The following is a 15,151-nucleotide window of genomic DNA, read 5'->3' on the forward strand; positions in this document are numbered from 1 at the left end:
TTGTCATTATTCAGAATATAACAGGATGAATTTTAATAAGGTATGGGTGAAAAGTTCAAATGCTATTTCAAGGAGAGGAATGTATTAGTTCGAAAACTTGGTGCTAGTAGGTTTTAAAAATAACAGGTGCTTTTTAGACATTGTCACTGTCACATCCTGATCATTCCATAGACTCAATGACAACTTATTTTTCTCTAAATAAATGAAGACATTTTATTTTGTAGGTGCTATGGTCTGAGTTCTCCCCCAAAATAATCTGTTGAAATCCTAACCCCAAAACATGGTAGTATTGGGAGGTGGAGCCTTCATGACATGATTAGGCTCTGCCCTTATGAATGGAATTAGTTCCTTTATAAAGGAGGCTCCAGAGAGAGGCTTCCTTGAACCTTCTACCATGTGAGGACACAGCGAGAAGGCACTGGCCATGAACTAGAAAAAGAGCCCTTGCTATAATGCAACTGTGCTGGCACCTTGATCTTGAACTTTCCAGCCTCTAAAACTAGGAAAAATTTCTGTTGTTTATGAGCCGCCCAGTCTGTGATATTTTGTCAGCAGCCTGAACAAACTAAAACAGTGTTCTATGTTTATGACCACCTTTATTATGTGAATTACCTTAATTTATACATTTATTCAGTCTTAAAAAACACTTTTTAAGAATAATATAGAGAAACTTCAAGTTCTTCAGGAAGGTCTTCAACCATTTTAAATAACCCTCATAGTAATTTAGTAGACTTTGGTTTCATCCTTTGCAGTTTGAGACCTTGCATTATAGCTATCCTCAACTGACAGCCAGCAAGGACCATGGCGGAGGTGCCATTTTCTGGAAGGCTGAAATTGCCGGGAGTTATAGGGCGTTCTGATTATTATTCTTGCATAACAAACTACCCTGATATTCAGCGGCCTAAAATAACCATTTAAATGTGCCTAAGACACTGTTGGTCAAGAATTTTGACAGGGCACTGTGGGGATGACTGGGCTTCGTTCCACAATGTCTGGGTCCTCAGCTGGGAAGATTTAAAAGCTGGAGGACACCTAATGGGGCTGGAATCATCTCTCTGAAGGCTTTCCACTTGTATATCTAGTACTTGGGCTGAGATGACTGAAAGTCTAGTAATGCTCACTGCTATCTAAGAGCACCTAGATAAGGCCCCTCTTGAGTGTAGTTTCACCTTCCCCAATATGGGGATTTCTATAATGGCTTAGGACTCTAAGCACAAGAGATTCAGTAAACAAAACTAAAGCTGCATTACATTTTCTGACCTGTCCTCAGCGGTCGCATTATCTCATTTATGCAGTACTCTATCTCTCAGTTGAAGCAGTCAGAAGCCAGTCCAGACTCAAAGGGAGGGGACATAGATCCCTTCTTTTGATGAGAGGATGAGGGTGAAGAAATAGAAGAGCATGTGGGATGGAACCTATTGTGGTAGCTATCTTTAAAAATATGATCTACATAGGGAATGAATTTTGGAACCAAACAATCCAAAAGAGCAAGGCAGAAATTGCAAGTCTTTCCATGGCCTACATTTGGACATCACACTCCATCATTTCTGCAATACCCTATTGGTTACAGAGGTCAAATTACCAACACTATTAAATGTAGAATGGGAGCACCCAGGCGCGTTCATACCTGGAGGCAAGAATCATTGGGGTCCATCCTTCAGGCTGGCTAACACATTGGCCTCTGCCCTATAGGATTGAGTAATAACTTTGTGAATCTTTGGATTTTGAAGGCAGGAATGAAAGTTGCCATTTTGGGGACGGTAATTCATATTTCTTAGCTATTACTGGAATCAATAACTACTTTGCCTACCAGCGCTCGCCAGGCTGTCACTATAGCTGATTATCAACTCTACTTGAAAAGTGAGTCTGTGTCATGCTATGGTTAGCTCTGAAATCAGACTGCCTGGGTGTGAGTTCTGTCTCTACTTACCTTAGAGTTGTTGTGAGAATTAAACAATATACCTAGTGGTCTTCAGAATGGTGCTATTTTGTAAGCTATTATTATGCATGATTTCCACAGAATCTACATTTCCTGTTTCCTGAAATGGAAAGTAATAGAGTGACAAATTAGAACGAACATGTATGTTCACTAGTTTTTTTGCTTCCGTTAGTCTATCCCAAAATCACCTTTAGGTCATCGGAACACTTAAACCTTTATATCTTTTTTTCAACTCCACTTCATGCATGCCACATCATTGCACTGATCTTTAGAGTGACATCTTTTAAAAAGTTTAGTAAGATATAATTTGCATACAGTAAAATTTCCCCTTCTCAGTGTGTAGCTCAAAGACTTTTGGCAGATATATGCAGTTGTGTAATCACTACTACAGGACATTTCCGTATTAACCCAAAAACTTCACTTTTGCCCCTTGGCAATCAATCCTCTTCCCCCTACTCCAGGCCTTGGCAACCATTAATCTGATTTCTATCCCTATAGCTTTGCCTTTTTCAGAATGTCATACAAATGGAGTCATCTATAGCCTTTCGTGTCTCATTTCTTTCATTTAGCTTATGCTTTTGAGTTTCATCCATGCCGTTGCATATTCAAGTAATTTATTCCATGTTTTCATAGTTTGTTCCTTTTTATAGCTGAATAATTTTTCATTTGCATGAATGTATCACAATTTGTTTATTTATTCAGCTGATGGGCATTTAAGATATTTCCATACATTTACATATTGGTCTTTATATGAACATGTGTTTTCATTTCTCTTGGGTAAGTAGGAGTGGGATTGCTGGATTGCTGGATTGTATGGTAAATTTACATTTAATTCTCTAAGAATATTGGCTGTAAAATTTTTCATTCCCACTAGCAATGTATGATGAGTGCTATTTTTTTTTGTAGGCCTGGATTTTATTTTTTATTTTTTAAATTTATTTTAAATTATAGTTGACGTGAGTGCTAATTTTAATGCAGTCTTCTTTGCAACGGAAGTGAATTTCTCCATTGACCCTTCCCTACCTTTGCCCCAGAAAGCTTGCCATATTGGTAGTAATGATATTTTGTTTTTAAAATATAAAATTTATTTACTGAAGTATAGCATACATACAGAAGAGGACACACATCACAAGTATATGCCTTGATGAATTCAAAGTAAACACACCTATATGATCACCACTCAGATCAAGACAGACTGCTACCAGCATCCTAGAAGCCTACCTTATGTGACCATTCCTACTCATTATTCCCTTTCCTCCCTAGAACTACATACTGTTGTGACTTTTAATAACATAGATTAATTTCGCTGGTCTCGAACCTAATAAAAATAGGATAATACAAAATATACTCATTTTCGTCTGGTTTATTTTTCTATACATTATGTTTGGATGAGATCACCTTCATTGTTCACATAGCAGTAAGCCATTTAATTTTGTGCTCTATAGTACTACAATTTATCATCTATCCTATTGTTGATGGACGATTGTTTCCAGTTTGGAACTGGTAAAAAATAAATGCTTCTCTGATCTTTGTCATAATAGTCTCAAACTGTAAACAAACTGAATATCTCTCAATAAGAGAATGGATAATTAAATTTAGTATATTCATATGATTAAATACCACTGAGCAATAAAAAAAAGACCAAACCACTGACATATACAACATCACGGATAAATCTCAAAAACATCATGTAAATTGAAACAAGCCAAACACTAAAGAATACATAAAATATGATTCATAACTATGAAGTCCAAGAATAGGCAAAACTAATCTGTAGTGATAAAAATCAGAAAGTGATTTCTGGGGATAAGTGGAATTGATTAGAAAGGAGCATAGCTCGAGGAAACTTTCTGGGGTGATGATGAAAATGTTCTATATCTTGGTTTGAGTGGTAGTAACATGGATACATACAAGTGTCAAAATTCATTAAATTGAATACTTACTATCAGTGCATTGTATGGTATGTCAATTATAACTCAATAAAAATTAATACATAAAATGCTGCTTAGTCCTAAAAAACACTATTATAAACATTCCTATACTTGTTTTTGGAGCACATATGTATGCATATCTGTTGATTATATAGTTAGGAGTAGAATTGCTGGGTCATAGAATATGTATGAATCACGGCTCTGCAACTTAATAGCTGTATGACATTGGGCAAGTACTCGGAACCTCTAGAGAACACGTTTCCTTATCTGTTACCAAGGAACTAATCTCACCTTGATGGGTACAAACCATGAAAACTGTTTTTGTCAATTAACAAAAGAACATAATGCTGAGAAACATTATTCTCTAAAATCACAGATTTTCAGACAATTCGCTGATTAAAATATCAGTAAGAATGGAATATTCTGCTCTTGCCTCAATTACTTTGACACAGAGAAGCAGCCTCAATTTCCAAACCAGGTGCAAAGCTTCAGATAAGGGTTTTCCAGATCCAATGTTCCACATTTATCTTCACATTGTAGTTTCCAAGGAAACCGGATCTTGAGTTCTCTTATCAGTTTAGGCCTGATGAGAATCCCTTTACACATAGCCTGGCGTGCTTCAAGGCTATATCGAAACACCACTTTTAAATTTTACCTGTACTCCATCTTTTCCCCAAATCCTAGAATAACTATCTCTTCCTGTGCTTGGTGGGATGCTGTGATTCCTCTGGTGTGCAGTCTCCCTTGCAGCATTAAGTTAATAAACCTAACTTTGTCAGACCACAGGTGGTTTTTATCATATGAGCTTTAGCTTGGGGATTACTGGTAAAATGTTTGTAAAATTTGTTCACATTGCCTGGATAGGCATTTAAGAAATGGTAGTTATTTTTAATTATTCATGGATAAATTTGGTAAATGTTCATTTGACATGTAGTGTCTGCAAGGCACAAATGTATTGCTATGAGAAAGAGCATAAGGCATACCACTTTTAATATTAGATGGAGAAAGAAAACAACAATAACCACCACTACCACTAATTTCAATTGCTAAGAGAAAATACCTTTACTAAATTTCACTTTACATAGAGTCCAATGTAAATGAAAACATTCTCAAGACGATTTTATAGGTTAAAAACATACAATTTATATGATTTGCTATAAGATTTGACATAAAACTATGGATTCCAAGAAACGGTAGAGTTTTAAACAGAATGAGAGCCCCCAAATGTCATCTGTCCCTTTCTCTTTAGAGAAAGAAACGCTCTTACAAATGCTCCAGTGAAAAATAGAGATTGACCTAAAAACGTCTAAGGCTGAATGCAGGTGCATTCACCCATTTGGGGTCTCCTCCTACACAGGCAATCAGCTTCCTCTCTTTGCCATTCCCCAGAGATTGCAAAGCAGGCTGGGGTGGGGTGGGGTGAAGAACACAGGAAACAAACATTATCCGTTCCCCTTCACATCTCCCTTTCTTGATCTCCTCCCAAACCATAATTCTACCCATGTCTTTCCTTTTACCATAAGCTCACAAAATGCAGTCTTCTACGGCATCACTGCAGTTATTATACACTCCAAATTACTTAAGAAATTGATTTAAAATCTTTGAGAGTATAGTTCTCCAAGAAATCCTGGTTTGAGATATAGATGAAGAGGATATCTGGAAGGGATTTAGATGGAGAATGAATTTGATAATACGAGAACGCTTTTTAGGAAAGTAGCGAGATGACGATGGAGTTAGCTTAGTGTCTGGGTTTTACAGTCAAATCTTAGAAAAGCAAATTAACCTCTGTGGTCTTAATTTTCTCTATTGTACTTTATCCAGTTACTGTACTTCAACATTTAAAAACTTGGTTGTTCATTATCTATTTTTTAAGGTAAAAATATAGTTGGAATGTCGTCCCTTGCTGTGAAAATGCTTGTGAACAATTGAATTGCAGTGAGGATTCACACATAGTATGTGCTCGATAAATATTACTATTATTGCTATTTTATTGTGTTGATTAGAAGAGGGGTGGAAGGAGAAATAAAGTGGTTTGTAAATCATAAAACTGCTCCGCTAATAACAAAGCCGTAGAGGATGGAAGTAAAGTGAGGAATTTAAGGAGTTTCGTTGCGGATCTGAGTTTCGACGTTGTCGAATACTCCCATATTTGGGCCTGAATTCTCAGAATAGACCAGAATAAGACGTTAGGACTGAGATCATCTGGTACAATTTTATGCTAATCAAAAATTTTTGCCTTCTGTCACCGTGCCCTAGCGAGAAACAACATCGCCGCCCCAGATCCTCCAATGCCAGCTTCAACGTATGACGTTACCGCCCCGCCCAGCATTCCTAAGGCCCAGAGCGTTCAGTCTCTAAGCTACGATCCTCGGCACTAGTTCCAGCGGTGCAGGCGCACTGTGGGGCAGGGCGGGGCGGACGCCTGCGCGTTGCGTGGGGGCGGGATTAGTGCGCACGCAGCCTTAGCTCTTTCCCCGCCCATTCTCTTCTCGGTGTCCCCGTCAGCCTGCGGTCGGGTTGGGTATCTGCTTCCGGTAGGACCGCGGTGCAGGGCGAGTCCGTCTCAGCTCCTCGTCATGTCCTACGGTCCCTTAGACATGTACCGGAACCCGGGGCCCTCGGGGCCCCAGCTCCGGGACTTCAGCAGCATCATTCAGACATGCAGCGGCAACATCCAGAGGATCAGCCAAGCCAGTGAGCCGGCGGACGGATCTGGGGGGCGGGGGCCATCTCGGGGACAGGCCTGGGTGAGGTTGCCGGGACGCGATGCCCTGCTGGGACTGCGCCTAAGGCCACACCTGAGGCCGTCGCGGGCTTTTCACTCGGGGGTCAGCGAGCTGCCATCTCCGAGTCTGTCAGGCCCGGGCTCCCCGAGGGTCTTGAGCCCTAGCTGGAAGCTCGAGTCTCTTCTTAGGAGTTATGCTTTCACGGTGTTGAGGCCAAAACAGCAGCCCTGACAGCTCCAGAGTGAGGGTGTGTGTGTGTGTGTGTGTCATCCCGAGAGCTGTGAGTGAGTTGACTTGGCGCAGTAGTCAGCCGAGTGTTTCCTGTCATCTGCCTCTCCCCACTCCACCCCCCACTTGCCCCCCACCTCTCTTTCCTCTTTGGCCGACTTACATCGGGAGTTGTTTACTGATTTAGACTTTAGGTTTACATTTTGCTCGGCTTCTGGCTCCTTGGAAATCAGCAGCTTTCAATTAAGGGAAGTGGAGAGTGCATGTGTTTGGGTGACTTAATACACAGTACTACCTTTGATGAATTTAGAAATCAGATACAGTGACTTGTATTTGAGGAGTGAGATGACTTCTGTTTTAATAAAGATAATCGAAAACACTTCAATTAACATTATGCTGTCTTTTGTAACAAAATATTTGCATATATTTTTGGATTTCAAGCTGATGAAGCTTTTGTTTTCCTTCCCTATTTACCTACCCTTGAACAAATCTGATACACAGAGAAGCTCAGGGAATTGCCATAATCGCATAGCAAGTAAGACATGGTAGATAGAGCTGGTGGTGGTGGATTTCATAGTGTTATTGCTTGTTTTAAAACTCGTCTTCACCAGTAGGGTCTGAGTGAGACTAACTGAATGAGTCAAATAAGGCTCTTTTTTTTGTGCCTGCAAATCAGCTCAGAGCCTAAATAGGAGGTCAGCAGCAACAACTTTACTTGGAAAAATGGTGGTCGTCATCCTTGTTTATTATTGTGTGTGTGTGTGTTTTGAGCTTGGCTGTACCCTGTTAATAAGTAGAACTAGTTGGTCCTGAATTACAATTCTGTTTTATATTTTAAAGAAAATCCATCGCTTTGCTTTTAAATACACAGTTCTAGAATTTGAGAGATGGGAAGTTCCTGATGGGAAGGGATTGAGACTGGGTGATTTGAAAGTGGAAAGAAGAATGTGTGGCCTGTTAAATCCAGAAATTAAAAAAAAATTAACAATGCCACTGGTTAGAAAATACAGTACTTTGTGTTCCAATTTCCTTTTGTGAGGGAGGTGTAGTACAGGTTAGATAAGAAAATTTTGGTTCAAGGCTGAAAGTTTCCTGCTGAGGCTAAATCTAATTTTAATGTCTATTTGTGAAATCATTCTACATGTATTTGAGTATCAGACTGTAGTAGGTACTATAGTAACTACATAGGTTCTTTCAAAAGGGCTTCTGTGGATTACATAATAACTGAAATATAAAGTTGAAAGGGATCAGTGCTATAGAAGAGGTATAAATGACATGTAGGTATTCAGGGGAAAGAGATTATTTTTAGTTGGGAAGGATCAAGGAATGCATTACGACATTTGAGTTAAGTCTGGAAAAATGGTGGAAAGGATTTGAATTTTTGATGGTAAAGAACAGAAGAACATTTCAGGAAGGAATAAAATGAACAAGGCATGGTAGTGGGAAAACATGGGGTAGATATAGTGATTTAATTTGGCTGGAGTGGTAGATTCCAGACAGTAGTAGAAGAAAATAGGGTTGGAAGAGTTAAGTTGGGGCCCAAAAGGGATGGCCTTTAAGTGCTAAACTAAAAGGGTTTGGATTTAATTTTTTAAGGAATGTGTAAATTGAGCTGGAATCAGAAACACCAGTTAGGGACTGTGAAAATAAAAAGGAAGGAAAGGATAGGGGAGGTTTCTTTGTTGATAGAATTGATAAGATATAACTGTTGATTGGGCATTGGGCTCAAGGGATCATTGGAATCAACCATTAATAACATTAATAGTTAACATTTGGGTACAAACAATGTGCCAAGCAGCATGAAAAGTTCTTTACATGCATTATCTTATTTAGTTTTATAATAGCCCTGTAAAGTAATTACCGATATTATTTCCATTTTGTAAGTAAGGAAATAGGCCGAGAAAGGATAAATATTAAAACCAGGTCTGTCTCTTCTGATCAGCAATTGGCCTTTTTATAATTTTTAATTAATATTACAGTTTTGTAGCAGTTAACACTTTGTTACAAGTGAGTTGGTTTTTTTTTTTAACTCTCCATAAGAAGCTATGGGGAATACCTGAAGCTGTCGAACTTTGACTTCTTATGTTGTGTCTGCCTCTCCTGCTAGATTGTTAACTCCTTTAAGCATGGGACATGACTTAATCATCTTCATATTTCTAGTAGTTATCTCAGTTCCAAGCATAAGATAGATCCACTCATTTACTGTTCAACAAATATTCTTTGAGCACTTGCTGTGCACTGGGACTGGAGTGATGAACAAAACTGACAAAATCCCTTCCCTGATAGTGTGTGTTCATGTGTGTGTGTTTATGTATGTGTATGTATGAGATAGAGAGTGAAGAGAGGAAGAGGGCACTGTTTTAGATAAGTTGTCGAGGAAGGCCTCTCTGGGAAGGCGATATTTGAGTAGACACCTGAATGAAGTGAGGGTGAGAGCCTTGTGAGTAGCTGGGGATGGCATTCTAGGCAGAGGAAATAACAAGAGCAGAGACCTTGGTGTGTTCAAACAAGGCTAGTGTGGCTGGACTGCAGTTAGAGAAAGGGAGCATAGTAGGAAAAGAAAGGTCTGTGAGGTAGCCAGGGATCATGTCATGTAGGGTTTTGATGCTTAATAAATTGTGTTTAGCAGATTTGAATGAATGAAGTTTTTCTACCATCCTGGGACTCTTCCTGCCTCATTCTCCTTGTACTGTGTGGTACCTACTACATCTTACTGACCCTAGGCAGTGGGAGTTGAAAATCTTCCTTGGGATTGTTGGGTGAGGAACCAGGAATTTGAGATTGATAGGGTGACATTACTTCTACCCAGTTAATGCTATCAGGCTAATGTCCGTCCCCCAAATATCTCCAAGACGTGGCTGACATATTTAAGTATATATTTTGAATGTGAACTCAGACATATACTCACATTCATCCAGCCCTGCAAGGACCTGTACCCATTGAAATTTCGAGAGAATAGCTATTCTTTATCCTCAGCTGTTCAGCTGCAGACATGGGTTTGGAATTGCTGAGCCGATTAGCTTGCAATACAGCAGCCACTGCGTGGGTTGTTATAGGTACAGCTGAGGTTGAATGCCTAGTACAAAAGGTTGTTAACATTATTTGGGAGATACGGAAGAAAAATACTTGACTCTGCCTATTGTGGAACGAAGGGTTGTGGTAAGTATTACTGAGGCAGATTTAGGAAAAAACCTAATAGTCTCCAAGTTATCTCTGAAGAGATTAAAGAACAGCATTTCTGTTCTTTAATGTTGCTAAGTTATTGATATTATTTAATTAAAAAAATAAAACAGTTCAACTTTTAAACCTGATTATCATGAAATCCTTTTGGTTCTTTCAGAGTTATTTTCATATTTGCCCCTTGCTTTTATTTTGTTGCTACCCTCCTAAGTCTTCATGATTTCAACATCTGTATTCCAATAGTGTCTCTGTTCTCATTTTAGTTCATCCTAATAATGCTATCAGCAGTATGTGTAATATACTGTCTTACCTCTGTATTTCTCAATTTTCTCATCTATAAAATGAGTTAATATCTACTTCATACAGTTGTGAGGATTATGAGGTAATTTGTGTAACATGCTTGAAACAGTGCCTGCAACATAGTGTTTAGGAAATGTTAGCTATCATTTTGTTTTTTTTCTTTGAATTTGCAAGCAGTTTAGCACTAACTTCCATTCTGTATTCTTTAATTAATTTATGCTTTTTGACCTTATCATTCCAGCTAGAGAGATCACTATTAATTTTGTGGGGATAAAGAGACCATGCATTGTACATTTCTCTTTAGTTAGCTGTAGTGCCTGGCACAGCAATGGATATGTAGTTGGCATTTAATATGTACTTAATTGATTTTATCATTGCTGAGTACATGGTTCTTGGTCTTGAGTTTGATAATAATAGCTATCGTTTACTGAGTTCTTTTATATGCCAGACTGTTCTAAATTTAGCTCATATTATCTCATTTCATCCTCACAACAACCACATGAGGGTTCTCGTTATTCTCATTTTTTAGGTAAGGAAATTTAGGCACAGAGGAGTAGAGGCTTTTGCTCAAGATCACGAAGCTAGGAAGTAAGTGGTGGAACCACCAATAACACATAGGCAGTTGTAATTCATAGTCTGTGTTCTTAACTGTTACATATTCTGTCACTGGTATAGTAAATGGAGGAGTATACCTTTGATATTTAGTACTTGTATTTAGTTTGGAGCTTTACTATTGTAATACAGTGGCTACTTTTTAAAAGGTCTTTTTCATGTAGCTATATTAAAAAAAATAAACCTAATTTTTAGAATAAGACACGAAATGACATCATTGTCATAATAATCACATAGGCTTTCGTTTTCTCATTTGTCATAAATAATGTTTTTTCATTTTGAATTTATTATTTGCTTTTTTAAAAATACCAAATTAGAACATTAGTCTGTCAAATGAGGAATTTTTTTCCCACCTGTGATGGTAGTTGCTTTTCATATGATTAGACTTTGATTTGGATTAAGGTTCATTTGGAGATTCAGATTCTGCTTAAAGCTGATATCAGATAAAAGCACATATAGAGTGTTTAGTTTAGAGTAGTTCCTAATGTGGACGTTAGCTGTAATGTATAATAAATTGATTTGCTTTGTAGTCTATTAAAAGTTTTAGCCAGGACATGCTTTTAAAAACAAAAGGTCAATGATAGGAGAAATTAAGACCTAGTTTTAAAAATAACAAAATTGCTTACACAGAACTGAAGGACTGTCTTTTATGTTTGACCTAGTCATTGGGTTTCCAGGATTATGTATCATTTAAAAGAAGATAATCCAATTATTTTCATCCAAATGTTGTAACAAATTAATCTAAAGTAAAATTTTTGTTTATTAGAATGCTTAGCAAAGAGTTTTCTCATTAACCAAGTTGTCCAGAAAATCCTTTTAGATTCAATCTATTTTGATAGACATCTCTCCAAAAAGTATCGCTTTACTTTTTTGACATTTTAAGTCCACTGAAGTGAAAACAAGTGTATATATAAACATTCTATTTCTTTTTATGCTTTAGGTTTATTAAGGGATACATTTCTTAGATGTAAAATAAAAGGATTATTGAGACAATGTTATTGAATAAATCCCTGATATTGATGGTTATGGAAGGCAGTATGCAAAAAATTATGCTTCTTTGGGTTCTAGTGAACCAAGACAATACTGTCCTTATAATTTGAAACTTGCAGTATCTGAAATTGCTTGAAATTTTAGGAAAATATCTTAATATTCAGGAATTTAGAAAGTACTGGTGGAGACTTGAATTAATTCCGGTACTTAGCTAGCAAATGAGCCTGTAAAGTCTCCTTCCCCTACACTTCCCCAACTCTTCCCACACACACAGACAAATTCAAGTAATCTTAACAAAAGAAGTAAAAAAAGTCTATATGAAAAAATTATTTGTGAGAATACACAAATAAGTGCTGATTTTTAATTGTTTTTTCCTATATTCTATAAAATCCCCATTGCTCTCTAGGGTATTTAAAATTTTGATAGATAATTAACAACTTGATACTTTTGATATATCACTACAGTTTTTAATGAGAGTGCTCTACTTTATAAAGACAGTCAATAAAATGAGATCTGTTTCCTTGGACATTCGTAAGATCTACCATTATGTGTCATCATATATTCAACTAACTATTTTCTAGAGGAGGGTGTGTGTTTGTGTGTGGTTATGCAAATACAAAAATGTAGTCCCTGTTCTCCAGAGGCATATAGTCAGTCCAGTCCCATTTGTATGTAGGTGGAGCCTCTCTAAGCCAAACACTGGCTTGCAAAAACATTCTTTGGTTATGTAGCTTCATTCTGGGATCAGAGCTTCTTTGTAATTATTGAATTTTAGCATTGAACAGTGGTGGGAGTACTTAGAGATCATTTAGCCCTCACAGAATTGTAAAGATTTAATGAGAAAAACTCACTCACACAAATAGTAAGTACCGTGACAAATAGTGCTCAGTATATGGTAGCTAAACCTGAATGTCATGTACAGTTGGTGAAAGGAGACCCAGCAACATGAAGTGACTCAGGTCTAGTTTAGAGTTCAAGTCTCATTATTGCTAGCTCATGTCCATTCATATCTTCTGCCTTAAAGAAAGTGTCATGATATAAAAGGAAGGCTAACTCAGTAATTATTTATGTACCCACTGAGTGCCTGGCACTCTGCTGGACTCTGGTGAGTGCTCAGGAATATTCTCAAAGATGGGAGAGAGTTGAGGAAGGAAGTAGGTTAGAGCAAAGATGTCAGCCTATCTAGAGCAGAGATCTATTAAGTTAGGGAGGCATCAGACAGGCAGGGTGGGGCTAAGTGGAACACTGGGAAATTGAGGCCTGCCCTGTGTCACTAAATTCTATTTCCTTTAAGTGTCAGCCTTTTGAGAGAACATAATGTGGCACAAAGAATGTAGCCATTGGAATTAGTCCTGGGATTGAATTCTGGTTATTATGACACTCTGCTCAAAACTCATCAGTGGCTTCCCGTGTCATTGGAATCTAAAGTCCTTGCGCTCGTTTACAAGGCCCTATACAGTTTGGCTCCTCTCTACTTCTTTGGCCACTTCTCTTATCTCTCTTTAGTCACACTGGCTTTCTTTGTGTTCCTCTGTCTCGCCAAGTGCTGTTGTTGCCTTGGGGACTTTGTACTTAATACTCTCTGCAAGAAAGCTTCTCCCCCAAATGTTTGCATGGCTGGATCTTTCATTTCCTCTGAGATCTCTGCTCAGTGTAGAAGTCTTCTTGTCAGAAGTCTTCTCTGACTACCCTATATAAGTTAGTACCTTCTCCCTACCCCGTGTCATTCCAGCCTTTAGTTGAATTTCTTTTTTTTTTTTCTTCTTCTTCTTTGTGGTACTTATCACTACCTGATAATATGTTATTTATCTCTTTTCCTTAAAATGTGAACTATTGAGAATAAATGTCTCCTAGAGAATAGCACAGGGAAGAGTGGGTACTCTGAGTGAATGAATGAATGAATGAGTTCTGTAACTCTTGTGGACCCCAAGAAGAAAGATTCATTTGATGTGAAGCCCAAGAAAGAATTTATCTGTTTAGATGGACTCCCCATGGTCAACTGAGGGCCCATATTTTATGAATAATGAGTCTAATGGCCATTTACTGACAGAGGCTCCTCATGTACTCTGTGTACTAGGAGGAACCTAAGACTGAACTCTTGGCTTCCTGCACTATGCCATTGTTTATGCTGTCTTGAGTCAACCACTTAAGGGGGAAGGCTTGGTTTCGTCTTTCTACTGAAGGACTGAGACCTGCCTTGTTTAATCAGAACTATAAAAGTAATAGCCGCATTTGCATCTATTCTGACTAATCAGAACTGTATGACTTAGACCAATGGGAGCTGTATAATTTGGAAACCTCATTTACATGAAAGGGGCCAAAATGGGAACTGTGGGCAGGAAAATTATAAAAGGTGACTTGTCTTTTGTCTTGTGGGAGCACAGTTTAGCTTACTACCTGAATTTGAGTCTCCTGGGCTGCAGCTCTTTTTGCTCAAATAAATGCTTTTATTTACAGTCTAAAATTAATTTTGGTTGACACTCTCATGTGCCTCAGTGTGCCCATCTCAATATATAATATTGAGATAGTAATGCTTATTTAAAGGATTATTGGGATAAATAAGACCATGCATATCAAATATAAAGAAAAAAGACTCCTACTGTGTTTCTTTTGCTTTCAACACTTCTGACGCTAGATGTGTGGGTTTTCCACATACTGAGCAATAATTAAATTCTCTGGACACCAGTTGGGTGTTCTACAGTTTAACTCAATTCTGATACTGTCTACCTGGAGTTAGCATCAGATTCCACAGGTAAAGGGCTCACACCCCATCCTCCCTATGAAAGTTGCAAGTCCGAATCCAAGGTTTCCATAACCGCCTTTTCAGGATTGATTGATTTGCTAGAGCTGCTCCCAAGACTCAGGAAAACATTTATTTACTAGGTTTATTATAAAAGGATATAATTTGGGAACAGCTAGATGGAAGAGATGCTTAGGGCAAGGTATATAAGAAAGGGCTGTACTTTGCCAAGTCTGGACTCAAGACAACCTCCCTGCATCTCTACCAACCAGAGGCTCATCAAATCTAGTTTAAGAGTTTTTATAGAGCTTAATCTGCTCCCTTCCCCGCAACACCATTCAACTTCTTTGAGGTCTGTGGATGGGGGTGTAAGTTCCAACCTTCTAATCACTTGGTCACTGGTGACTGGCCCCACCCAATCTAAGGCTATCTAGGAACCCCACCCTAAGTCACCTTGTTAGCATAAACAGTTTGTGCTCAAAAGGAACTCTTATAAAATACAAAG

General features: G+C 38.2%; 1 protein-coding gene across 1 annotated transcript in view; it reads left to right on the forward strand.

The window, feature by feature from the left end:
• Positions 1–6,323: 6,323 nt before the first annotated feature.
• The window catches only part of STX12 (syntaxin 12), a 30,535-nt gene continuing 21,707 nt past the window's right edge, over positions 6,324–15,151 (forward strand). The window contains exon 1 of the mRNA XM_011357712.2: positions 6,324–6,564. Within this exon, the coding sequence (XP_011356014.1) occupies positions 6,447–6,564 (118 nt within the window). The 5' untranslated portion in view covers positions 6,324–6,446. The remainder of the gene's footprint in view (positions 6,565–15,151) is intronic.

Source organism: Pteropus vampyrus, unplaced genomic scaffold (assembly GCF_000151845.1).
Source record: "Pteropus vampyrus isolate Shadow unplaced genomic scaffold, Pvam_2.0 Scaffold36, whole genome shotgun sequence".
Classification (NCBI taxonomy): Eukaryota; Metazoa; Chordata; class Mammalia; order Chiroptera; family Pteropodidae; genus Pteropus; species Pteropus vampyrus.